The sequence below is a fragment of the Sparassis crispa genome, assembly GCF_003851025.1.
Source record: "Sparassis crispa DNA, contig_000002F, whole genome shotgun sequence".
NCBI classification, from domain to species: Eukaryota; Fungi; Basidiomycota; class Agaricomycetes; order Polyporales; family Sparassidaceae; genus Sparassis; species Sparassis crispa.
Genome location: NW_020939749.1, coordinates 2383103 through 2409566, shown reverse-complemented (window position 1 = coordinate 2409566; position 26464 = coordinate 2383103). Strand labels below are relative to the sequence as shown.

Below are 26464 nucleotides of genomic sequence, written 5' to 3'. Positions count from 1 at the left end.
AACTCGGAGAAGGAGGAAAAGGCATCCCCTCAATTACTGCGTAGTGCTATCGGTTCCGCACGATTTTGCTCCGGACCTCGTCAAGGACGTTGCAATTGCCAGGGTCTCGCGGATGTTTTTACAACTAGTACGTTCGAAGGCGGAGTGACCACATGCGCCCAATTTCGATTGAGGTTCAGGTCAGGATTGAATAAATCTAGTTTCGTGGAATGTTTGTCGACTGTCTCTCTGTCTCATTTAGTAAGTACAGCTGCTGTTCTCAGTGGAGACGAGGTATGTCCTTTTCGCTCAATCCCGTCAGCAGGTTTTCGTGCGCCATGCGATTCACTTGACGATGAAAAGCAACTCAACCTGCCGAAGCTACAAGAAAAGGTCAGAGCGAGTTTCGCAATCTTTTTAAATACATCATTGGGGAGCTTTTTAGGATTCGGACTCGGCAGCTCAAGAATACGTTGGACTCATACATCATGATACAGACTAGGGCCCTCTGTACGTATACAGCCACGCTCGGAATCCATTTCAGGAACTACACACATCAAGGTCGGTCGCTACATTGCTTTCCTGCTGAACACTGAGAAGATTTACAGGATGGCCGACGAGCTTGCACGTGATCTGAGTCGACTTCCTCGCATCATCCGGCCGAGCTATATTGAAGCCTGAGAGAGGGTCCATATTCGACGGAAATGTATTCGCGGTAGACTTCATTGTCGTTGAAGGAGGCCAGGTAGTGTTCGGAGTCCGTTAACGGTGCGGGACGACGATGTTCTGAAGACGTCTCCTTGACCATATTAGTTCGTGAGTTCTGCCGTTCATATATGGATCTCTGTCGACGCTTTCCTGTCAAGCATCGTAACTTACATAGTATCCTCTACAAGCTGCCGTCGCCGCAAGTGTCTATACACATGCTCCATGTGCCATGGCGTCATCGCCACTGGTTGTGCTGGCACGTCCACAGCCTAGCGGGAAACATGCCTTACACTTCTCAACGCGGGGCGATCCAACAGAGGGAGAGTACGAGGATCCTTCTTGCTTTGACCTTGGCGACCTGGTGGCAAATTGTGGATCAAGATCAGAGCCAGCTTGCGTTACCAATGGACGACTGACCTTATCCCAGTCCTTTCAGGTGGAAGGGATGGCCCTGCACGTGGCGTGGCGCGCGCCTAGTGGTTATCAGCCAAGCGCACACCTGTGAATAGAAATGTCTGTAAGTGTACCACATACTGATGCTTCATATAGCAAGTCTGGGGCTATGCAGTGACTTGATAACCATGGAATATCTTTGTGACAGATAAGCGCTATGGCCATCGCGGACACCGCTGTGGTCGGAACGCTCATTTCGCACCTGAGCATCTCCTCTGAGGCATTCCAGGAACTGTAACAGCCTCATGTGCACATTTAGTATATTAGCGGGCGGGCTGAATAATCCCACTTTCTCCAAGGTGGAAGACAGTCGTGGACAGTACTAAGGATGAAGGACACGACAAACCTGACACCTGCAAACCTGGCGGCTCCGGGACCGATCATATAAAAGGCAATACGGTGTTTGGTGGATGGAGTAGGCCGGCTGCGGGAGCAGGTACTCGGGCAGGAAGGAGAATTCAGGGGCCCAACGTTCAGCATTCAGACCCAAACGCATTCTGGTTAAGCTCCGAGTCGTGGCGTACGCAGAACACCTGACCAATGATGGGGTCAGCGTCGGCTAGATATTCTTCGAGGAACCCTTACTTACTAAGTATAAGGTGAATTGGCTTTCCATGGTTCAACTCCCGGAACCCTTGAGTTGTGATGTGGTGTTTAACGTTTATGCCCAGATGTCATGTCATCGTCGGCGTGAGTTGCTGTGTTTTGTCACGGTAGTGCCACGCAACTTTGTACCTACACTCGACATTCCCCTAGTCACCTCCTCCCTTTACTTTCCGGAAATTATGACCGGTGCCTCGTGTTTTGACTAACTTGGCTGCCACATCGTGACCGATGTATTATGTCGGTGTTTACTCTGCAGGTACCCACGAAGGGCGTCAATAGGCGCTGACCACTGTACATCGCGTCCAGTTGCTCCGACTGTTGAGATTAGGTGTCTTCGCTGTTACGGTATGCACTCAATTCATGACATCCTTCCCATGACGGTCGGCAGATGTCTCCATACGGAGACTGAGAACGATCGGAGTTAACTTGGCCCGCTTCTTACATCGCTGCGTCATGACCGGTGACCGCCGTTGTGTGCACCTGCATAGAAACGTTCACGGGAATAGCGTCTGTCCCGCGGTTTAGTATAATGCTACCGGTGCGCTAGTATCACTGGTAGGAAGTTCTCGCGTGGTTTATAAATAAATGTACTAATGGCACGTCATAGTTTATCTGTGCCGTACATGTTCGCATCTCCATATCCTCCCTAGCATGTAGCGACATCATAACGAACAATGTCCTTGTTTCCGGCTATTGACAGCTTCATAGATTGGAAGACGAGTTTCGAACCTTCTGTTGCCATAGCCGCAGTGCCTAGCTGATTAGAGCGACCTTGAGGTGAAGTACTATCACCCCTTATAAGCTGACACACCTTAACAAGGAAATCTGTTGTCTCAGGCTGCACGTACGGAGTGTGCTTCGAGTGCTCGCCCACATTCACCCACTGATACAAACACGAACAAAGAACCCGAGCGGTGAGTTGATGGTCTTTCATGGGTACCATAGTGCTTACTATAACTATCGTGGTAGTTGTTGTTGATCATGCGCTAGTGGGTGGCAACAACGTACCACGTCTGCCATTTCAGGCAAGCAGACGGGAACGCCGGCCGTTCCCGGTTGTGCTGCACATGGTATACTTAAGTTATGTCCAACAGGATAACTCAGAACTGAGTGATGCATAGTTAGTAAATAACATGCCATACCTATATGCCATCGATCTCTCATCGACATCCACGATAAGGGTTCTATACCATCAACCACCGTGAAGTAACTTGTTTCAGGTATATTCCACTTCCCGCTCACAGAATCACGACAAAATCGCGCTAGATCGAACTCAACGCAGGACCATATCACCGAGATCTCGCGGCGTGGCCACTGTTCGGACATTTTTCGACCACGTTTTTATCTCATGGGCCTGCCGTTACGTGGGGACCGACCACGACTGATCCTGTATCTTAGCCGGAATCAGTATGTCTGGACCAAGTTCAGAGGAACCGTAGGCTGAACCGAGAGGCGCGCTCGACCTTGCATGGCAAGACGAAGGACGAAAGATCAATCGATTTGCAAGTCGTGGTCGTCGACTGTGAGGCACATTTCCGGCATCAAGTTCTTAGCGCGACCTTTGGCCGGCTGTTCAGATCTTTCTACGCACCTGCGCACACAGAGACGGTAAACGTTGCGGGTGGTCTAGTGTCTCTTTCTTTGTAGAATGGATCTGAACCTTAAGGCCAACATGAGGTTGGCTAAACCACATCTACTATTTCTGCCGGATTCCCAACTCATTTCCGAAGTTGAGGTAGTCTTGTAATCTTCAATTCGTCATTTCCGGCGCATGTTTGCTGATTGCGTGTTGGTACAGAGTATAAATTTGCCTGCACATTTCAGGAATCTTGCGTTGCTTATTCCCTCCCGATTTTACCATGTCTGCCCAGTTCCGACTACCTGACACACTGGCGACTTGGCCGTGGCCAAGAGAGATCAACCCCTACTATGACGAGGTCATGGCGGAGTCTTCTGAGTGGTTCCGGTCGTTCCACGCTTTCTCGGAGAAAGCCCAGAGAGCTTTCGATCTATGTGACTTTAGTTCGTCAAATTTTCGCTGCTTTAATTTATTGCTTCTCATCATTATCCTGCAGGCCGATTGGCTTCCCTTGCGTACCCCGCACTCACCAGAGGTGAGTATTCTGATGCTATCGATATCTGTATAGTGTGCTGACGAAGGGGAGTAGAACAACTCCGTACAGGATGTGATCTGATGAACGTATTCTTCGTTTTCGACGAATACACGGACAACGAGCCTGTCGATGTTGTCAAACAAATTGCCGAAATCTCCATGGACGCTCTCCGGAACCCACACAAGGCCCGCCCTGCTGGCGAAAACGTCGTCGGTGAAATCACGCGGCAGTGAGTGCCTCCTTTACTGCACATTGATAGAGTGCCTATAATAGACGTCGTGTTTCAGATACTGGGAGCGCGGAATCTTGACTGCCACTCCTACTGCCCAGCGCCGCTTCATAGGGACGTGGGAACGATTCACTGCGTCTGTCATACGCCAAGCAGAGGACCGCAGCCAGAACCACATTCGCACTATACCAGAATATTTGGCGCTCCGCAGGTACACTATCGGCGGGGAGCCGTCGTACGCCATGCTTGAGCTCGGCCTAAATATCCCAGACGAGGCGTTCTACCACCCTACTATGGTGGAGCTCACGTGGGTCGTTACGGACATGATCATAGTCGGAAATGTGAGAATCTCTATCCACATCTCACCCGCTGATATCAGGCGCTGACATGCGCACCGCAGGACATCTTCTCGTACAACAAGGAGCAGGCGGCGGGCGACGATATGCACAACATCGTCACTATCGCGATGAACGACCTGCAGACTGACATCTACGGCGCAATGGAGTGGATCGACGGTTTCCACCGCGAGCTGGTCGAGCGCTTCTTCGATCTATGGGCCAAGCTGCAGGAGCTGTCATGGGGCCCGGAAGTCGACCAGGAGGTCCCCGAGTACGCACGGGGTCTCGCAGGCTGGGTGCGCGCGAACGATTGCTGGTCCTTTGAGAGCGGTCGCTACTTCGGGACGAAGGGCCTAGATATCCAGAAGCACCGGATGGTAACACTCCTCCCCAAGTCGAAAGGGGCGGAGGACACTGTATAAGCGATGCGAGGAACTGTATCTGCTGTTCTGGCGTTGTAATGTTTCACTTATTCTTGGTTATTGCCACCTCCTGTACTGTCATGCGAAACGTATGTACATCTGCCCATGTATATATGTACTGTACGGCTGTATGTATGCGTATTGAATGTTGTGGCAATTATTGATGAATTTCGTCTTTCCATCCTGAACATACCTATGAGATTTCAGTGTCCTCGTGGGTTTAAATATCGCCAGAGCTCTACCGCATGCGCAACTCATAGCTGCACATTGTTAGAGGGCTGCCCTCTTGGAACGCAAAAATGCCGCCCGGATCGATCTGACCTTCCGTACTAGTTGCCACACCCAGCACGTTGGTACGAATGAATTACACATACATAGCAGTATACAGGCGTCTGATCTCCGCAGCATAAGAGATTCCCGCCAATAAGATACACTTCCGATAACGCTCCCGATAACGCTGTGTCTAAATACAAGGTCTGCACGCCCTTGGCAGTCACGCCAGAGCACCCTGCAGGGTCGCATGAGTACGCGGACATAAAGAGGCGAAGAAGATGACGCACCATCGGGTCCCAGAGCGGCAGGAGCGTCGCGTCGCCGCCATCGAATACCTTGACGAGCTCCTTGGGCGCGAACGCCTTCGGGACGACGACCTGGTACACGAACCTGCGCACAGGCACCATCAGCGCGTGTCCGGAAACTGCTTTGTAAAATCGAGAGATAAGACGCACTGCTCGAACCACGCATCAGACATAACGAAGTAGCCCTTGTTGCCCGCCTCGTCGCCCCATGAATTCTCGACCTTGTAACGCAGGGGCTTGCCCGCAGCATCGAGGTGCACGCCGGAGATGACCATCGCGTGCGTCATCGCGGACTCGCTGGTGCGCAGGCGGTCGGCCTTGGAGAGACCAAAATTGATGTCAAACGCCATCTACAACACGGCTCTAAGTTAGTTGAAATTTAGTGGCTGCGGGGGAGCAGGAACATACCTCGTACTCGTACAGCGCGGTATCGAAAATCCCGACGGTGCTGTCTGAGAATTGGCCCGAATCACAGCCGAAGAACACAGGTTGACCGGCCTTCACCATCTTTACGACAGCGTTCTTGAGATCGTCCATTACAGTATTGACATCTGGACGAACGATGGTCAATTTCCATCCGATAGAACGAGACGCAGAAATATTCTTACAGAGCACCGGGCGCCCGCCCCAGACGTTTCCGAGCTTGTCAACGCTGTACAACCTACCATATTCGTTACGAGGATCGTTGATAAGCGAGAACGACTCCGAGGGCTAAAGCGAACCAGATAGTCGCAATCTTCGGCATATACTGACAAGAAGGATGCTGAGAAACCTACCGAGTACTTATCGATAGCAAACGTCTTGTAGAATTCGAGCGCGGTGCCTTCCCAGTGTCCCGACTTGCCGTCCTTGTCATAGTATTCCCACACGAACTTCTCGTGTGCCTTAGGAGGAACGCCGAGGGTAGCACTCATGACCGTGTAAACCTCCTTCATGAGCGCCTCCTTCTTCGCACGAAGCGCGCTCAGGATAGCCTCCTCAGAAAGAGGCTGCGCGGCACTGCGAAGAGACGATGCTAGCGAGCGGAGGACCAGGGCGTGCTCCCGCAGCTTGGTCTTGAGGAGGGTATTGAGCGGGCCGGAAAGTGAGGAGTGTAGTGATTCGGGATAGACCGATTGCGGCACAAGACCGTAATTCTGAAGAGAGAACGCGTGCAGAATCCCGTCTGGCACACTGGAAATTTACACTTGCCTCGAGGATATTAACGACCATGTCCCACTGTCCTCCGTCACCGATGAGGTCTTGGGCTGTGTGGGTAACGATGCGCTCGTCAATGGCAAGGTCCGCATGCTGGATCGTGAGCTCAAGGTAGTAGTTGGCCTTGTTCAGCTTGTCCCAGAAGAAGAGGTATGCCTAGGAACTCACGTGAAACGCGCACAAGCGTGATGCATGACGCGACACGCACCTGGGAGAACTGGAAATCCTCGAGGTTGAGCTTCTTCATGATGTTGTAGCGCAGCACATTGGTCGTCGCGAAGAGCCAGCAGCGTCCGGAGGACTTCTGATTAGTAACGGGACCCGTCTTGAAGTTAAGTTCGGTGTTGAAGACGTGCGTGTCCCCAATCTGAGCAGAGCGAGACATTAGGGCGGAGCGGATGTTGGAGTGGTTCAGGATGGTGCGGGAGAGAACTAGCTCAGGCTTTGCAGCGATCTCGGACTCCCAAGAGTCGATGTTGGCAAAGGAGAGCGAGCCATCCGTTGACTTGACCGAGAGGCTGGACAGAGCGGCGGCGACATCATCGACAGCCGCGTGCTTCTCATGGTGACTCTCGACGGCGGCAACGGTGTGCACGGCGGGCTTGGAGGATGCAGACCCCATGTCGACGAGGAGGAGGGAGAGGGAGATGAGCAGAAGAGGCTGATAGAGGCGGTGGCGATTGGGATACTTATGGCCTGCTTACGGTGTGGGAGGCGGCACGCACGGCGCGATAGCACATTGATTCGCCGGTCGCTATCATCCTCGCTCGTCCACGCGATAAGTAATTCCATGTTGTGTTAAACGCGACATTCCACCCTCAGCTCTCACAGGATGTTCGCGAAGTCGTTGCGCACACCGACTTCGAAGTGGAGATTTGTCGGGAAGACGCCTGTTGCTGTGAGCGAGAGACGCGACGAGACGCGTATGATCGCTGTGATTGCTGCAAACGTTCTGCAAATGAGTTTTGAGAGCAATACGTTCCGCAAAAGAGGGAGGAGGGAATACGACCATGCCGTCGGTGCAGATCGAAGTGAAGACGACTGGCGCTCGAGCTGCAACCTATTAGTACTTGTCGTCAAGCCAGACTGTGATCCCATCCATTCCCCCGGTCCCTCTCTTTGTCTTCCCCTGGCTGGTGTCACTCTACATATACTCAGAGCTTCTGCGAGCCAGAATGCCCGAGGAGCTTCATCTCGAGCACGACGACCAGTCTGCGCATACCCCGACACCCCTCACTGCGGTCGCTGTAGCGAAGGAACAGTCCACTTCACCCTTGGACTCCCTGCTTTCCCCCAGAAAGCCTGATGCCCATTTCTCTATCCGCCAGTCCGTCGCTGCGTCAGACGCAACTGACGACGAGGCTCGCTTCTCGACTGTTGAGCTCAGTAGTGGAAGGGAATCCGCTTCTGTCTCATTAACCCCGAGTTCCTCCACGCTTGCCCAGGATGACCGCAGAAACACTGTTGGCTTGCCTTCCCCAGATGCTGCTGCTCACAATCTGAATGATTTCAGACAACACAAGAAGACGGCATCGACTTCCACCATCCTCTCAGCCAGCAACGTCCCCTTCATGTTGTCCCAGAGAGAACATGATGATAACCACACCAATTCCTCCCGGAACAGTGTGGACAGTCAGCGGATGGTGCAGGAGGAGTTCTCCCGAAGGCACAGCGCCTTACAGGAGCAAGGGGCGATGGCAGACCCAGAGGAGAGCGCCATTGACTGGGGTACGTCTCAAATTGTGTCTCGAGTATTTCTTCTTCTGATTCCCGACGGTTCAGACTTCTGGGGAGATGTTGTATCAGGTGCGGTCCTACCTTCTGTAAAGTGCAATGACATGTTTGAATGCGTCGAAGCCCATAGATTACCAAAAGTTCGCATCCGAGCATCCACAAGAATTGGCGAAAGCAATAGAGAAGGGTATACCCAAAGCATTGCGCGGCATGATCTGGCAGCTAATGTAGTGCGCCCCTGGCTTCCTGAACGTGATCGTATGCGTACCTTACATTTCTTTTAGGACTGCTTCGAAAGATCCCGAGCTTGAAAGCACGTATTTGCGATTGCTCAAGGATACAAGTCCGCATGAAAAGGCAATCACGCGCGACCTCGGGAGGTATAAGTGTAGCGACTATTCATACCAATTTTTCTGACGCATTGTTTCCACAGGACGTTTCCGCATCATACCTTCTTCATTGACCGCGGGCTCGGTCAAGAGAATCTCTTCAATGTACTGAAAGCCTACTCTCTGTAAGTATCCCGTAATATGTGGTCTTTTGTTTTTCTTTTTATGCGGCGAGAAAGATATGATACGCAGGTCGGATACTGTCAAGGCCTACCGTTCGTCGCAGCCATCCTGCTACTACAAGTTCGTGCAAATTGTCATATTCCGAGAACGATAGCTCATTGCGAGTAGATGCCGGATGAAGAGGCTTTCTGTCTGCTTGTTCAATTGATGCAGTCGTATGGTCTAAGAGGGCATTTCCTGCCTGAAATGCCGAAACTACAGCTGCGACTTGTAAGATGATGGTGCTTGTAACGTGTGAGATAGACTAATCCCCTCGTTATTCGTTCCAGTTTCAGGTACAATGACCGAGTGTATAATGATTGGCCTGTCTGATATCTTATGCCAGTTTGAACGGTTGACCGAAGAACTCGCCCCAGTGATACACGTCCACTTCCTGAGGCAGGGTATCAAGTCGAACATGTACTGTTCGCAATGGTTCCTGACCATGTTCAGCTATCGGTCAGTCTTTCACTGTTCCTTCTTGGTGTCGCTGACCCACTCCGCAGGTTTCCGCTAGAGATAGTCCTCAGGATTTACGACAACTGTCTGGCCAATGGGATCGAAGCATTGTTCGCATTTAGCATCTCGTTGCTCCTGAAAAACGAGGCCACTTTACTCTCGCTCAAGTTCGATCAGCTCCTGGCCTTCTTAAACAATCGGATATACGAGGTGTACCTGGTGCGTGCCCCCATTGTTCGGCGCTGGCCCTTAGTCAATAGATGTTCTAGTTGGATGAGCCTGCCTCTGAAGGCGAGGGCGAATCAGTGGCCAAGTACAAAGTGGACGAATTTGTCCAAGATGCCATGTCATTGAAGATCACCCCGTTCATGCTAGATTCGTATACGCGTGAATACGAGGAGACTGTGCGTGCGCGGGAAGCCCACGCCGTGGAAATGGATGCGCTCCGGAACAGCAACCGTAGTTTGTCCGCACAATTGTACGCGTCATCTGTTCTGTATTGAGGACGAGTAGGGCTGATCAGCGGTGTAGAAAGCATCTGGAGACCAGCATGTCACAGCTAAATACTGAGCACTGCGAGCTCCTGGTGAGTCGTCTCTGTTCCTCATGCGTGTGATTTACTTACTGGTGCTACTCGCGCATAGAACGAGCTTGTGAGGGCACGGCTGAAGCACGAAGAACTTGAGTCTGAGCTCGTGAGATACAAGCTCCTGTATGTCCTTCGTGGGTTTTCCGGCACACTAGTCTGACGAATGCGTTAGATATGCGGAAGCCATGCACCAGAGCGAGGATGCGATGTCCTCACACCGTTTATCTACGATGAGCAGTCCCAATAGAAGAGGTTCGAACAACGGTTAGTAGCACGGTTTCCGGTGGGTTCGAGGCAAGCGCATTCTTGGTGGACATCCGGACGTCTGTTCGTAGTTGTTGTGTTGCAGTAAAGAGAATGTATTATTGGATCTAACTTATACGTTGTCGATTTTTTGAATATTGTAATGGTACTACCGTAGGGGTTGTTCAAGTTCCGCGCGCCGGCGGGACCGGCGCGCGCGCGTCTCAATTCTGCACTGACGCGAACCGCGTCAATTGGACACCTCGGTCCACTAACACGCTAACGGAAGCACGAACACACATATATGTGTCCTATTTCTGTGTAATCTGCGATGCTATTTCTCGGGAGAAGCTGTTTGCATCGCAGGGCCTGGCAGCTTTTCGTACGCGAGGGCGGGAAGACCCGCAGACCATTATTACAAGGGAGTCGTGTGCAGTCGACGAAAGCACCGGAACATCCTCGACAGACACGCCGAATAAGCCCATGGGTCATCTATCCCACCACGATTGTGGTCGCAGCTGGGGCTGGTGTCTTCACGTACGAAAATTATCAGCCGTTCAGGCATTTCACCCTTGCCGCTGTGCGGTGCTCGAGGGTTGCTAGTGCGTGTCCATTTTCTTGCGTTATATATGCTAATATAAGGTGTTTTGCCTGAATTCATAGGGGCGGTTGTTTTGGGTGCCATTGACTACAAGGCCACTTTTGCGAAAACCTATGCATCGGAGGAGATACTCCTGGATGCATACTCCCAGTGTCACAAACGCAGCGCTGAACGCGTTCTGAAAGCTCTTCTTGCGAACGGAGGTACTGCACCTGCCAGTAATTCACGAAAAGCATACTCACTTCTGAACCTCAGGGATTTTCATCAAGTTGGGGCAGCACATTGCGTCACTGTGAGTCTGCGCGCGCATTCCTCCTTGGCTCTATGTGCAGATCTTGTAACAAGGGCGTAGTGTGGTACTCCCAAAAGAATGGACAAGCACGATGCGGCCCCTGGAGGACCAGTGCGAGCCGACGCCGTACGAAAACCTTGAAAAACTCTTCCTGTCCGACATGGGCCAGCCCATTTCCGAGTACTTCGAGGACTTCGACCCGGAGCCGATTGGTGTCGCGAGTCTGGCACAAGTGCATGTTGCACAGTGGAGGAACACGGGTGAGACAGTCGCTGTAAAGGTGAGCGGGTTCGTAGGACTACCCTGTTGTGTCTAATGGGTTGCGCGCAAGATACAACATCCACATCTCGCGGAATTTTGCGAGATTGATATGGAGATGGTAGAGGTGTCTTTAGGTTCATTTTGCGATTTCTGCGGAAGTGCAATGACTGACTCTGCCATTAGGATGGATAAAGCACCTGTTTCCCGACTTTGAGTTCACGTGGCTGGGCGAAGAGATGCGCGAAAATCTGCCGAAGGAGATGGACTTCGTGCACGAAGCCAACAATGCCCTGCGTGCCGTAGACGACTTTAAAGACATACAAACGTCCATGTATATCCGTGAGTATGCGCTGAAGGCAGGTTGTATGACTCCTGACCTTCGTGTATATATAGCTCGTGTTCTCCAGGCAAAGAACAGGGTGCTCATTATGGAGTACATCCGGGGGGCACGCGTGGATGATTTGCCCTACCTTGCGGTGCATAGCATTGACAGGAATAAGGTTGCGCTCGAGTTGGCTAGGATATTCTCGCAGATGGTGCATATCAATGGCTGGTTCCATGCGGTACGGAGCAACCTTTACTTTGGCAATATTCACATAGATTAATCATACGTCATGCAGGATCCTCATCCTGGTGCTTAGTCTGTTGAGCTGTTTTTTGAATCTCACTCATCCCTTAGTCTGTCAGGAAACCTACTCATCCGCCCTGCGCCGCTTGGCTCCAAGTCGCCATACAACTTCGAGATAGTTCTGTTGGACCATGGGTTATACTTCGACTTGGATCCGGAATTCCGCATCAATTATAGCAAACTATGGCTCGCGTTGATCGCTCCTGCCACACCCTCCGTTCGTGCGGATCGAATGAAGTACGCTAAGTTGGTCGGGAACATCGATTCTGACCTGGTAAGTGGTTTCGAATTCGCCTGTCTCATCCATGCAGGTCTGATCTGTGTTCTAGTACCCTGTCTTTGAAGCTGCAATTACTGGTATGTGCGCTCAGCTTCTGGTCTGAATTATTGAGGTATGCGAACGATTGTTTTGCAGGTAGAGCGGCTCTTGAGAGCTCTTGGAGTGACCTCAACGATCCATCCGACGGTGCCAGTTTTGCTCGTGGATCTAGCATGATCGATCTTTCTGCCCAGACGGAGGAAGAAATGGAGGCTATCAGGGAAGCTGTGGTGCAAAAAGAGGGTTTGCTGCTCTCTGTCTTCGATGTGCTTCGGAGGGTACCCCGGAGAGTACTCATGGTGCTGAAGCTTAATGAGCTGACGAGGTGCGTGGTTCTTTTGTGAGATGCAACCTTTCATGTGCACATCTTATCGTTGATCTAGGAGTCTGGATCGTGCGCTTGCGACAACGCACTCCAATGTGGGTACTGTTTTATGTCTGCTACTCCTGATCGAAAAGACTGAGTACCTTTACATCAAGATACGAGTATTCCTTATAATGGCTAAGTCATGCACTGCAGCTGTCTGGCAGGATAATAAGCAGCGACTCATCTCGGAGATGTGGAAGCCCTCCAAGGGCCTGACGTCTCTGGGCCTATTATACGAGTATTTCCGGGACTACTGGTATGTAATCAGTTTCAGCGGAAGTCGTGCATGTCTTCACACAGCACGCTGCTACAGGGGGTACCGGAAGATGTACACCAGCCTAGTCTTGGCGGAGACGTGGATGGATGTAGAGGCGTCCTTGGTCAAGTTCAAGGCATGGCTGTGGGGGCTGTTTGTCGTAGGTGGCCTGCAAGGTGCGCATAAAGCCGCTGCTGGGCTAGCATGATGTGCGACTGCTTTCAGGGTGATATTGCATAGAGGATTTCTTAGGACGACTAATGACGGGTATATAATACAATACATTCAAGACAGTAATACTACAAGCTGAGATTCCCAACTTCACGGTACTACTTATTCGCTCTCGCGAACAGAGCATCAATAGAGTCACCATTGTTCTTCAGACTCTCCCACTAAAATATTGGCTTCAGTACGCAGCATCAAGACATAACAGGCTTGCACACCTGCTCCTGTTGAAGAGTAACTCCCTTCTTTCCGGGCTGCTCATCGCCTTCCTGCCCATAGTACTCACGAATATCAAGGAATATCGTGCCTTAAGCGTACGGTCAACGTAGCTCAAGGGTCCCCGAAGATGAAATACGCACCCTTGAACGTGCGAACCGTCGCGCGACGCTTCTTGCCCAGATCGATAAATCTGTCTCCGTCTCCGTTTACAAGAACAGATGTTCCAAGATCTTTCGTATCAGCAGTGTTCGACGATGCCCCCTTTTTGGCAGACTATAGGCAGGATCTGGATGATTCGGTTCGCGAGGGATATGCGGAACACTATACTCACTGTTTTGCTTTTCTCCGTGGGCTTCTTCGGGGCTTTCGGTTTAGCCTTCTTCGGTTGTTCCTCCTCCTCTTCGTCTGCGCTGTCTCGCGGTACTTTCTTGCTCTTGGCAGGCCGTGAGTACCTCTCTCGCGGAACAACGCAGGGCACTCACCTGGCGAGCCTTCGGCACGCGCGCGTGCTTAAGAGGCCGTTCTACCTCGGAATCAGACCACGCCTCATCCGCTTGTTGCTCGTCGTCGCTCGCGGTGTCTGCCTTGCGTTTGGGCATGGTTAGGAGACGGTGAGAGCATCAGACGCGTCGACGCGTCTGGACGTGACGCGCATCACAGGTTGTTAGTGTGGGAAAGTGGGGCGATAAAGGCATTATAAGTGTGGGAACTTCGCCTTTACTCTTCAAGGTTAGCCCTGCGCCCGCGTAAGCACACCACTTTCCCAAGTTCCTCGTCCTCAGTAGCTCACGTTCTGACCAAGTGCCGCTGAACACATACCCTCCGACACTAACCACTTGCTAAAGGACTCCCCATATTCTTTTCCCGACTTCAGTGTCGCGGAAAAATGAAGATTATACACAAGTCCAAGAGGGCCGTCCCTCCTGTAAGTGTTCCACCTTCGTTACAATCTTGTGGCGCGTTTATTCAGTGTTTCTTGTGCTGCAGCTACCTCAGGTTGCGGACTTGATTAACAAGCTGCTCGAGACACCCGAAGATGACTTGAACGAAGTCTTGGGCCAGATTGACACTTGGAAATGGCCGCGATCTGATCTCAATGCTTGGACCAAGGTCTTGAACAAGTTCGACGCGATCCTTGAAGAAGTCATTCGTGACTACGATATCGACAACCTCCAGGTCACTGTACTCACTCCCCAGACCAAGAAGACTGTCTGTGAGATCCTCAGATTCGAGCGTTTATTGTTGGAGAACTCCACGAACAGGAAGACCTTCAACTCTTACGACGTGAGTTCGCATACGCGACACGTTTATATACTGGGCCTTACTGACGCTGGGCATATATCAGCGGCTGAACAGTCTCATGTTCACATCCGACCTTGATGTGTTAATTCTCGCATTGAACCTTCTACTACGTCCAGCACAGCAGTACTCCGCTCAGCCTGCAGTACTACATGCACTCAGCATCTCGACACCCCGGCTTATCTCTCTGGCAAAGAGGTGGCCCAACCTCCGCGAATATGATATCAATTTGATCGACTTGGTAGGTAACAAGGGCAGGCTACAGATCGAGGCACTGCCCGACGAGGCACGAGAAGTCAACTTCACCTTCTACCGACAGCATTCCTCCGGTGTGCATTCTGGGAAAGAAAAGGAAAGGGCATCCGATGTGGATGTCTTCGACTCTGTTACGCAGACGCTCAGTCGCAAGCCCGGCGCGCCTTCGTCATCAGGTGCCCCTGCGTTAGCTGTTTCCTCAGGAGCCGTGAATGTCCACATCGACTGCAAGACGATTGAGTCAAGAGAGCCCATGGACGTTCTTGCCGATACGGTCGAGGCCTATTCTATTCCGAGCTCTGAGAAGTTCGAACTTCTGTCTCGTATTCGTGCAGCTCGAGCGCTGACGAAGACTTACGCGAACGAGCGCGACAAGCTTGTTACTGTCCGTCTCCTCTCGACCGCAATCTTCGGACATACACATACGGAGTTACAGGCGCAGTCGAGTCTGCTGCTGTATGAGCCTGATCTGATTACGCATGTTGGCGAGCTTCTGCAGCTCGACCAGCATGTGGATTCTCAAGTCCAGGCTGCTGCCATTGCCGCCCTCGATGCGTTGGGACGATACAGGAACAAGATACAGGACGTTTTGACCGCTGTCAATGCCGGCGTCAACCACGGTATCCTGATGGCATTGTTGCGCAAGACGGTGGCCGATGTGGCACAGCCAACCTCACCGCTGCCTCAGTCCTTCGTTGAGGGGCTGCTGTCTTTCGTGTCGTTCATAGCGACACATTCATCTGGGGGAAATATGGTTGTTGGTGCCGGGTTGGTTCCCCTTCTGATCCAGGTCATTGAGAACAGACTGCCCAGTCGTCTCTACGTGGTTTCAAAGATCATGCAGTTGCTGGACAATGTACTGTATGGCTTTAACAACTCATTCCAGTTGTTTTGCAACGCACGTGGGGTAGAGATACTGGTGGATAGGATTGAGGTACGTCATCACCTACGGGCTGTCTGTCGCATTGAGTCTCACACATGTGCAGTGTGAAGTAGACTTGAATCTATCGCAATTTGAGGGTGAGGAACAGACTGGTGAAGTCGTTGTTTCTTATGGTATGTTGCCGCGGTCGGCCGCCTGTTCTGGTGCTTATCGAGTATTAGGCAAACTCTCCGTTGCTCGCGCTGCAGTCCTCAAGCACCTAATGCGATCAATCCATCGGATGATGCATTCGCCTGGAACGGCGGAAGGTCTCCGTGGTCTTCTAGATTCTTCCCTTCTCAAGTCAGTGAAGAAGATTATGGAGCACCGCGACATTTTCGGCCCTAGTGTACTCCCTATCGGTAAGTCTAGTACATGTTGTGGGTGAGCGACTGATACGACGCTGATCGGCGTGAAGCAATCAACATCATGGCGACATTTGTCCACAACGAGCCCACCTGTCTATCTGTCATTCAGGAGGCGGGTCTACCAGAAACGTTCTACAAAGTCGTTGACTCTGGGCTTGAGCCTGTGATCGAGGTACGGTGATCTTTTGTCCTGAATTGCATCCTAGACCAATATCTCTCACAGGTCATCCAAGCGGTACCGAACGCCATTGGAGCATTGTGCTTGAACCAAGCAGGTCAAGATCAACTTGCAACGCGGCCATCCATCATACCTGGCTTATTCTCCATATTCACTTCCGAGCGTCACCAGAGGGTTCTGCAAGACAAGGAGAACGCGGTGATCGTCGGCACTGCAGTCGAGGAGCTCATAAGGCATCATCCACTTCTGAAGGAATCCGTCTTCACTGCCCTGAAATCTACCATGGCTCAAATAGAAGAGATGGGCAAGGCCTACGTTCCGCCGGAGGACATTCGGCATTGGTATGAATTAGTGCCGGTGACGTTATCGTCATCATCGCCACCGTCGCCAGCTAGTCAAGGAGCGGTTGACTCCGATGTTGTGATGGAGTCTGTGGAAGCTGTGGAAGCTGCTTCTGAACCGCCGTCTCTACCTCCTGACACTGATACCGTCCCGTCCGAGGAGCCAGCTAGCAATCGTGACGATAGTCATTCCAGAGCGCACGACAATATCATCATCTCCTTCATTGATGTGTTCGGGAAGGTAAAACTAGTTCTGTTAATTAGGCAGTACTCGACTAATCATCTGGACGTGATGCGACAGTTCCTCGAGGGCTTCTTCCAGCACGTTCCGCATTGCAAAGATTTCCTTGCAGACGCAGAATGCCTTGATCAGTTGGGGAGGCTTACTGCTCTTCCATGCCTTCCATACGATTTTGCGAACAGTGTCGCCTCGGATTCGTTGGTGCAAGTGATTCGCACCATGGCCGAATCGGCCACAAGCGAGACCATTATGTTCCTCGTCAAGCTCGTCCACGAGACTATGGAGAATAACAAGGACTTCTGGGAACACATGGAGGAACAGTCAAAGCTCCTATCAATGGTGGACATTACTGGTAAGCAGTTTGTATCCTCTATGTACTGCTGGACTCAAGAGGGCATTCCCCGCAGGTGAGGAAGTCTCGAAGGCGAACGTTCGCTTGCGGAAGTTGGTCACCCTTCATATCCGGGTGTCCCTTCTCTCCGACATCTATGCGACTGCTGGTTATGCACACGGAAGGGCAACCTCAGCTCTACTTCAGTCGTTGGTTGGCCCGTCCACGCCTACTATTCTGCCTGAACTGGGAGCGTTGCACAGAACTTGTGTGTGGGAGAATATCGCACTCAAAGCTGCATTAGCATCTCAAGGCTTTGACGTTCCCATCTCTTCATTACCGTCTCTGGATTCTTCAGCGCCTACACGTATGGGTACACCTACGATATCTCAGGCGGACGCGGATGCTGCATCCACTGGTACGACGAATGGAGTCCAAGGAGAGCAAGAGCAATCTACTGCTTCATCCAGTCGAGAGTCCACAAAGGAGGACAGTCCAAAAGAACAGAACGCCAAGGTAGTTAAGCATCTCGCATCTCAAATCCCGAGTTCGTTGGCGCCGTTTTTCCAAGGTAATCTCTACAGCCTCGAGAAGTTGTTGTGTATAGCTGACCCCAACATTTGAACAGCTATTGTGCGACTCCTCCAGACACGACGGGCCCCAGATCCCACACAGAAGCAGAAAATTCGGGAGACTGCTGTGGTTCTCGCCAATGTCCTCCTTAAGCACGTCGAGCAGAAGGACTTTGGTCAGTGGTCTTTGTGATCTCCACTTGCGATCGTTTACTCACTGACGTACAGGTGACAAGTTATCTCTCTTTGCGTATAACACTGTGATGCTCGGTTTAACAACGATCCTCCTTGTGGATGGTATGTGAATATTTATACCTTATGCACGACCTTTCATTTGACTGAGATGCTTGCAGAACGGACGACGCAGAAGACGCTACATACCATCCTCCTTTCCGTGTTCCATCGTGTTGGAGGACTGGACGCTATCTTTGGCCTTTGTCGCTCTTTCATGCGTGCGATCGATGCAGTGAATCTCGTTCCAGTCGACGACCGTTCAGACATAGTTAAACAAGAGCTTGTGCACGCCTATGGCGGTTTGAAGGTGGCCCTTCATTTGCTCCATCCAATTGTGTCCGCCAAAGCGCTATTCGAGTCGGCACAAACCTCCTCCGCAGTCACAGTGGACAAGAAGGCATCTGATCCTGACTACTTTGAACCCCACGACTTCTTCGTCAAGATGAGGTTGGCGACTCTGCCACTCGTTCGCGATCTGTGGGACGCTTCTTGGCTAGTTCCCGCTCCGCTCAGCGTCAGCAAGTCCGTCGTGCAGATTGTCATGGAGTTCCTCAATGTCGAGGGTGAGGAGGTAAAGGAGCCTAGTGCTACCCCGTCCATGGTGGTAGCTGGCGGCCTGTCAATACCTCGAATGACTGGTCCCGACGAAAACCGTATCCGTCAATTAGTTGACATGGGCTTTCCAAGATCCGCTGCGGAACGTGCCCTCACTCGCACTCGCAACAACATTAATGCTGCTACGGAGCTGTTACTCGCTCATCCTCTTCCCTTCCCTCCTGACCCAGAACCTGAACCCGTAGCAGAGCAGGCTGCACCGATAGCGGATGCTGCTCCTGAAGATGCCGCAGAAGGTGAAGTAGATACTCAAGCCCCGGAGGTTCAAAGTTCTTCCGAGGAAGCCTCAGAACCTGTTCCTGAAACTCCAGCTACTCCTATAAAGAGCCCTGAAGAATGGTTACAGGAACTCAGCGCTGCCCGCTTCCCGTTGCTGGAAGGTATTGGCAGACGAGCTCTGAAGCTTGTTGACGAGCATCCATCCTTGGTGTTTGATGTTCAAAGGGTCTTTGTCGGGTCATCCAATCAATATCGCGACCAATCTGTTCGCTGTCTGATAGACGATGTCAACGTGTTGTCGCCTTCTGCATACGATGTGCAGGAGCAGCCAATGGCCGTCAGGTGCCGTCTACTTGCGTTAGTACTGAATGACCCGTCTTCTCCGCTGTCGCAGCTTCCCGAAAGCGATGCCAAGAACCTCATGGATGTTCTGCTTGCGCTTCTACTGTCAAATCCTGTGTCTACGGAAGGCAACCATCCTACTCTTGCTAAATGGCTTGCAGCTCATCTCCTGGTTGTTGAAGCTATCTTGGTTAGTGGGGATGAGCCTCGAACGATATCATTACCAGCCGAGGACGAACCCATTGTGCACGATCCCATCACGACTGGTCGCCGATATCCGGAGGCGCGGTCAATGCTCTTTGACTTTTGCCTGCGGCTTCTTGCCTGTCCTATTTTACCCAAGGATGAGCTGATCTCGTCGCTGAGGCTCTTCGTCCTTTTGACTCAAGAAAGGAAAATGGCAGAAGAGTTTGTTCGACGTGATGGTTTGGGACTGTTGTTCCAATACCTCAAGGTCTCAGTGGGCACGCCAAGTGCATCAGGTACCCAGTCATATATCGCAATCATTCTCCGCCACGTTGTTGAGGATGCGTCTACTTTGCAACATATCATGCATCACGAGATCAAGAAGTTTTTCTCTCAGCCTCGAAACCGTGTGGTTGAGGTTGGCACCTTCGTTACCAGCTGCAATGCACTAGCTCTCCGTGATCCTGGTATCTTCGTCCAGGTAACACACGATCTGTGTAAGCTCTCCCAACCGTACTCCAGTGTCAAGACGATTAGCCTTCTAGGAGAGAAGAAGCCCGAGGGACCCGTCGAACATTCAAACGCTGTAGATGCGAAGGATATTGGGATGGAAGTAGATGAGCCACCAACTGTGCACACCAACACGCCATCCGGTTCGGTCGAAGCCCTCGTTCACTTCTTGATCGCGGAACTGGTGAAGACTGTCAGAGCTGAACATTCGCCTGAGGTATCTATAGCGGCCGAGCAATCGAAGACCCGGGACGTTGATCCTTCAGCAGCACATGAAGGCCAACTCGCATCGCAGTCGATCTCCGGCGTAAAAGCTCCAACGGAATCGTCTCGCCACCAGGATGAATACCTGTATTCATGCTTCTTGATGCAATGTCTCACCGAGCTTCTCTTTTCCTATGATCTTTGCAAGCTTGCCTTCTTGTCGTACAATCCTAGGAGACGCACTCTGACACCTGCCAAAGAGACTGGAAATAGACATAGGACAGCCGCCATTCATTTTCTGCTTTCAGATCTCATGTCGTTCGGCACCATTAACCCGCAACCTCCTGCTGAAGCAAGAAAGCAGATTTTGCTATGCAACTGGGCAATGTCCGTGATCGTTGCTCTTTGTGTGGATACGTCTTCTACTCCGGACAGCAAGGACGTAGCTTCTGATCTCGTCTCTGTTCGCAAGTTCGTCCTTGAAGCCATCAGTCGATCGTTGAAGGATCTTCCGACATCTGAGAATACGGAAAGTCGTTATAGTCGTCTTTTAGCCTTGGCAGATCTCTGCTACCGCTTACTGACTGTCCGCTTCAATGCCGGGCCACGGAAAGTGAACGAGGAGTCTCCCACACATCTTGCAAAAATCATGTTGGAAAAGAATTTCGTTGCGACACTTACAAACGCTCTGGCCGAAGTCGATCTCAACTATCCCAATATCAGAGGTGTTGTCACATCAATCCTTAGACCTCTTGAGTACTTGTACGTCTGAAAGGTGTATTTTGGGCCTTTGGCTTCACTGACGCGTCCGCGCCTCCCAGGTCCAAAATAGCAATCAAGATGAGCCGTGTTTCCGACAAGAGCAAAGATATTCCAGACGAAAGTGCCGATATGATGGATACTACACTATCTGACGAAGAGGAGGCTCCAGAAGAGCACGAAGGTGACGAGACGCCCGATCTGTATCGTAACTCTTCCCTTGGAATGTACGTCATCACAATTGATTTATCGATTGTTTGCTCACGTTAACGTTCCTGTCTGGTTCATGACAGATTTGGTGGAGTGAGTATCTCGTACTTCTCCTGCTATAACAGTGGACTTACACAAGGACAGGAAATGGAGGATGTTCACTACGGCACCGATAATGACATCGACGAAAACGCTGAAGAGGACGACGAAGATGTGGAGATGGAATACGGTGAGGAGACGGGAAGTGAGGATACGTCAAATACGGAAGATGACGTTGAAAACGACATCGCCGACGATCTCGAGAATGAGACGGGAGAGTCAGAAGAAGAGGGGTGGCAAGACGACGAAGAAGAAGACGAGGACGATCTCGTTGAGAACGACGAAGGCAACGATGAAGAAGAAGAGGGTGAGGATGAGGAGGAAGACGAAGGAGAGGTGATGTGGCAGGTACGTGTAAGCGCTCTGACCTTACATTACATTAGCGTTATTAACGTTACATGTAGGATATCGCTGTTGGCGAAGATGTGGCCGGCAACGTTGCAGAAGAGCCTGATGAGGAGGATGTTGGTGGTATGTCCTCGGTTCCATATGTCAGAATGTTAACTTATGGCTGACCAGATCCTGTACCTATCATGCATGTGGACGCAGATGAAGGAGACGTGGCGTCTGAAGAAGACGAGTGAGTCTGTGATCTTGTAGGATAAGAACCGATTATTGACGTTCAAAAGATATGGCGACGATCTGGGTATTGTGGGTCCAGCTCCTACTGTAGCTGAATTCTTTGAACTCCCTGCTGGGCTCGGCGTTATTGCTGATGGCCTGATGAATGCAAATGCAGGCGACGGGCAGCCAATGTTTTGGGCAGGAACCGTCCGTCCAGGTCGTCGACGTGGCATTGGTGAGGCTTTTCCTCTTGTCCATTACAACACACTTTCTGACGCTATCGTCATTTAGTTGACGATGATTTAGAGGTGTTCGGGCGACCTCGAAATGTAGTACCGTCAGCATCCGACGCCATAGTTCATCCGTTACTACTTGATCCTACCACTACTTCTTCCCGAGGTCCGGCATCACTATCAAGGAATTCGCGCCGAATGCAGAGGAATATGTTGACTCCCAGCAACCCCGAGGATATATGGCAGACTATCGAGAATGCCATTGGCGAAGGCGCGGTACACTTCTTTCAACATTTGCGTGGAAGTGGGGTGTTCGGGGAAACAATACGCATAGACGTCCCTCCCGATGCTTTTGGTGCGCCTCACCGACACGGCCGCAACGCCATAGCTGCTTCTATCCGATTGGAGAGAGCGCCTCGGCCCGGAGAAGGAAGATCCGATGGTCGCAGCTTTGATCCGCTTCTCACCATGCAGCGATGGTTGGAAGAGGTCAGAATGTTGCACGGCAGGTTTGAGCAAAGTCGCTTGTCAAGATTGGCCAACCACGTTGTTTCTACCCTCCTACCGGTTGCCGTGGAAGCGTTGAGACAGGCAAGAATCGCGGAAGAGGATGAACTTTCGAGACAACGAGAAGCTCAGGCTGAGGAGACGGCAAGAGAGGCAGCAAGAGAAAAGGAAGAGGCTGATAAGGCGAAAGAGGAGGTAAACAGTCAGCCTGATAGTGTGCCAGAGGCTGCGTCTACATCCGAGGCTCCGGAGACAGCAATTTCAACAGAGCAAGGCCAGGTAACGCTGGATACAGATGCAGAGATGGCAGATGCCTCAAACGACGACGATACAGCTCATGATGAAGAGCCTGCCGCAGAAGCTAGCTCGTCCAATGCTCCCGAGCGGGTGACCGTTGTCATTCATGGCAATCCAGTTGATATCACAGACACAGGCATCGACCCTACATTCCTTGAAGCTCTGCCTGACGATATGCGAGAGGAGGTTCTTAATCAGCATGTTCGCGACCAGCGTGCTGCTCGAGTTGAACGTCCTGCAGATTCGCAGATCAGCCCGGAATTCCTTGATGCCCTACCACCTGATATTCGGGCAGAGATTCTTCAACAGGAAAGTATGGAACACGCCCGACAACGCGTCGAACAAGCTGCAGCTCAGCAGGGCGCTGCTGGTGTTCCAGCAGATATTGACCCTGCCAGCTTCATCGCTAGTCTGGAACCCCAACTTCGACAAGTTGTCTTGATGGATTCTGATGACGTCTTCATCCAGAGCCTTCCTTCGCACATGGTGGCTGAAGCTGGTATTCATCGGGACAATGCTCGCGCTTCACGCGCCCATCTGGTATCCCGTAGAGAGGGAGGCTCCGCCCCTTCCCTTCCTCAAGGAGGACCGCATAAATCGACGGCTCAACGCGACGCCATTCAATTATTAGACAAGGCCGGCATTGCGGTCCTCGTGCGCCTCCTCTTCTTCCCTAATGTGTTGAAGAAGAATCTCCTCTTCAAGGTGTTGGTCAACATCTGCGAAAATGCCAAGACACGGACGGATCTCTTCAATCTTCTTCTTAGTATCCTTCAGGATGGTTCTGGGGATCTCACATCTATCGATAAGAGTTTCGCACAGATGTCTTTCCGCAATTCGAAGCAATCGACCCAGCAAACTCCGAAAGCAATAGGGAAACAACGTGCCGCATCAGATTATCTCGGGGCCTTTTCATTACCCCAGAATGAATTCGTTCCAGAGCTCATCGTTCAACGGTGTCTCGAAGCGCTTACCTTCATTGTCAGCTCGAACGAACTTTCCTCTTTATTCTTCCTCACAGAGCATGAGTTATCTCTCGGACTGCGACGTAGCGTGTCCAAGAAGGGGAAGGGGAAGGAGAAACAGGTTCCTCAAACCCATTACCCCGTTGTCTTGTTGCTGAGTCTGTTGGACCGGCAATCTATCCTGAAGACACCTTCAATTGTCGAATCGGTCGTAGCTCTCCTGGCTACAGTAACACGACCCCTTGCAAGCCTCAAGGACCAGGGCAAGAGCAAGAGTGAAGCTGAAGCCGGTCCCTCTCCTGTCCCTGCCCCTTCTGCTGAGCAGCCTCTGCCTACCACTTCTACTACAGATGTTCAGGCCACACAACGTGAGTATCTTTCTATCGCATGTCTCGCGAATACTGAAGCTGTCCTGTCTGGTAGCGAACGCGAATGTCTCAGTGGAGCCAGCTGTTCAAGATCAGAGCGGATCTTCTCCTAGCACAGAAGAGAAAGTCCTCCTTGCGAATCCTCCCGTCATCCCTCATGCAGTACTGCGATTCATTGTTAACATCTTGACGGCTGGTGAATGTTCCGGGCGCACATTCTCTCAGAGCTTGGGTCTTATCCAGCACCTTTCTTATGTCCCCGATACTCGAGACGTCATCGCTAGCGAGCTACGTTCGAAAGCACAAGAATTTGGGCAGAGTCTCTACACAACTCTGGACGAGCTTGCCACAGCACTGCATGAGTCACAAGGGGATGTTCTTGCTAGCTCAATAGCATCCAAGTTCTCGCCAGCTTCATCCGATCAGGCGAAGCTACTACGAGTATTGAAAACCATTGATTACATGTATTCCTCTAAATCTGTCAGTCTGCCAAGTGCTGCCGCTGGCGAGGGGGACGGCGATGTGGAGAAAGTGCAAGCAATCTACGAGGGTTTCCGCTTTACCACATTGTGGCGGCGTCTTGGGGATTGTCTTTCTGTGATCGAAGAAAAGCCGGAGATGGAACACATCGCTACAGTATTGCTGCCATTGATCGAGTCCCTAATGGTGGTCTGCAAGTATGTTGGATCGAAGGCAACCCCTGGCGGGGTAACTCGCATGCCACGAGCATCCGCCTCTCCCAGATCCCCCACGACTACTCGCGAATCGATGGAAGAATTGTTCGTAACATTCACCGATGCTCATAGAAAGGTTCTCAACCTAATGGTGCGCAACAATCCTTCGTTGATGAGTGGATCGTTCTCGTTGTTGGTCCACAACCCCCGTGTTTTGGATTTCGACAACAAGAGGAATTACTTCAATCAGCAGCTCCATCGACGTCCACACACCCGGGATCATCATACTACCTTGCAACTGAACGTTCGCCGTCAGCGCGTCTTCGAGGATAGTTTCCAGCATCTCCAACGCAAGACCGGAGATCAGATTAAGTATGGGAAGCTCAGTATCCGCTTCTACGACGAGGAAGGTGTCGATGCAGGTGGTGTGACGAGAGAGTGGTTCCAAATTCTGGCGCGACAGATGTTTGACCCAAATTACGCGTTGTTCCAGCCGTGCGCAGCGGACAGGCTTACATACCAACCCAACAAAGCGTCCTGGGTAAACCCCGAACACCTTTCATTCTTCAAGTTCGTTGGGCGTGTCATTGGAAAAGCGATCTATGACGGACGTCTTCTCGATGCGTACTTCGCTCGGAGCTTGTACCGCCAGATCCTCGGAAAGCCTGTTGACTATCGAGACGTTGAGTGGGTGGATCCGGAGTATTACAACTCTCTTTGCTGGATCCTCGAGAATGATCCCAGTGCGCTCGAGTTGACTTTCAGCGTTGAAGCTGATGAGGTGAGCTAATCCTTGCTACTCGTGACATTTACATACTCACGGTTACGTTGTAGTTCGGCGTAACCAAGATTGTCGATCTGAAGGAGAACGGCTCTTCGATCCCCGTGACGCAGGAAAACAAGCGCGAATTCGTGCAATTATCCGCGCAATATCGACTATATTCCTCCATCAAGGATCAGATCGAGTCGCTCCTCACTGGATTCTACGAGATCATCCCCAAAGAACTCATCTCCATAGTAAGTGCTTTGTCGTCATACTCGGAACCATGACTGACTTTTATACATTACAGTTCAACGAACAAGAGCTAGAGCTCCTCATCTCAGGCACACCGGACATCGACGTTGATGAATGGCGCTCAGCGACGGAGTACAACGGCTACACTAGTTCTGACCCTGTCATCGTCTGGTGGTGGCGCGCCCTGAAATCCTTCAATCGTGAAGAGCGAGCGAAGGTTCTCAGCTTTGCCACGGGTACATCGCGCGTTCCCCTCGGTGGTTTTGTGGACTTGCAGGGTGTGCAAGGCGTGCAGAGGTTCTCCATCCACCGTGCGTACGGTGATACCGACCGACTACCGCAAGCCCATACATGTGAGCTCTAATATACATGTTGGAGGCTAAATTGCACTGACCGCTGGCGATTCAGGTTTCAACCAGATTGATCTACCACAGTATTCCTCGTATGAGATGCTTCGACAGCAGCTCCTGCTTGCAATCAACGAGGGTGGAGAAGGCTTCGGATTTGCATAAGATAATGTCGAGTAATTTGCAGAGTATCCAGCATCTTGTAGACACAACGCATCCAGTGTATAACAGCAATACAATT

The 26464-nt window shown here is 51.4% G+C and overlaps 6 protein-coding genes across 6 annotated transcripts; 4 read left to right on the top strand and 2 right to left on the bottom strand.

Annotated features, from left to right (window-relative positions):
* Window positions 1-3605: 3605 nt before the first annotated feature.
* On the top strand, window positions 3606-4849 carry SCP_0308030 (Delta(6)-protoilludene synthase; the record flags this gene model as incomplete). Its single annotated transcript, XM_027756190.1, has 5 exons — window positions 3606-3768; window positions 3822-3860; window positions 3915-4089; window positions 4148-4430; window positions 4490-4849. 5 exons carry the CDS (start codon window positions 3606-3608, stop codon window positions 4847-4849), a joined length of 1020 nt encoding a protein of 339 aa, XP_027611991.1.
* Window positions 4850-5342: 493 nt separating this feature from the next.
* On the bottom strand, window positions 5343-7246 carry SCP_0308020 (Cysteine proteinase 1, mitochondrial; the record flags this gene model as incomplete). Its single annotated transcript, XM_027756189.1, has 8 exons — window positions 5343-5357; window positions 5410-5512; window positions 5578-5777; window positions 5836-5978; window positions 6036-6138; window positions 6204-6563; window positions 6619-6780; window positions 6833-7246. The coding sequence occupies 8 exons, from the start codon at window positions 7244-7246 to the stop codon at window positions 5343-5345; spliced, it is 1500 nt and encodes a 499-aa protein (XP_027611990.1).
* A 553-nt stretch (window positions 7247-7799) lies between these two features.
* Window positions 7800-10226, top strand: SCP_0308010 (hypothetical protein; the record flags this gene model as incomplete). Its single annotated transcript, XM_027756188.1, has 14 exons — window positions 7800-8352; window positions 8407-8430; window positions 8489-8585; window positions 8643-8738; window positions 8792-8872; window positions 8927-8990; window positions 9039-9140; window positions 9200-9205; window positions 9256-9368; window positions 9416-9587; window positions 9638-9846; window positions 9900-9954; window positions 10013-10080; window positions 10130-10226. The coding sequence occupies 14 exons, from the start codon at window positions 7800-7802 to the stop codon at window positions 10224-10226; spliced, it is 1737 nt and encodes a 578-aa protein (XP_027611989.1).
* Window positions 10227-10531: 305 nt separating this feature from the next.
* Window positions 10532-13132, top strand: SCP_0308000 (ABC1 family protein MCP2 homolog; the record flags this gene model as incomplete). Its single annotated transcript, XM_027756187.1, has 14 exons — window positions 10532-10802; window positions 10864-11004; window positions 11057-11093; window positions 11154-11373; window positions 11425-11488; window positions 11538-11693; window positions 11748-11917; window positions 11975-11987; window positions 12042-12256; window positions 12312-12339; window positions 12398-12626; window positions 12685-12721; window positions 12782-12924; window positions 12982-13132. 14 exons carry the CDS (start codon window positions 10532-10534, stop codon window positions 13130-13132), a joined length of 1875 nt encoding a protein of 624 aa, XP_027611988.1.
* A 121-nt stretch (window positions 13133-13253) lies between these two features.
* On the bottom strand, window positions 13254-13967 carry SCP_0307990 (predicted protein; the record flags this gene model as incomplete). Its single annotated transcript, XM_027756186.1, has 5 exons — window positions 13254-13316; window positions 13368-13456; window positions 13509-13641; window positions 13700-13801; window positions 13851-13967. 5 exons carry the CDS (start codon window positions 13965-13967, stop codon window positions 13254-13256), a joined length of 504 nt encoding a protein of 167 aa, XP_027611987.1.
* A 287-nt stretch (window positions 13968-14254) lies between these two features.
* On the top strand, window positions 14255-26388 carry SCP_0307980 (E3 ubiquitin-protein ligase ptr1; the record flags this gene model as incomplete). Its single annotated transcript, XM_027756185.1, has 23 exons — window positions 14255-14293; window positions 14356-14652; window positions 14714-15856; window positions 15909-15978; window positions 16027-16206; window positions 16263-16384; window positions 16436-16972; window positions 17033-17324; window positions 17380-17874; window positions 17932-18051; window positions 18104-18172; window positions 18229-20947; window positions 21007-21171; window positions 21238-21247; window positions 21299-21601; window positions 21658-21724; window positions 21773-21833; window positions 21883-22052; window positions 22109-24187; window positions 24243-25642; window positions 25696-25878; window positions 25932-26229; window positions 26285-26388. The coding sequence occupies 23 exons, from the start codon at window positions 14255-14257 to the stop codon at window positions 26386-26388; spliced, it is 10923 nt and encodes a 3640-aa protein (XP_027611986.1).
* Window positions 26389-26464: the final 76 nt, after the last annotated feature.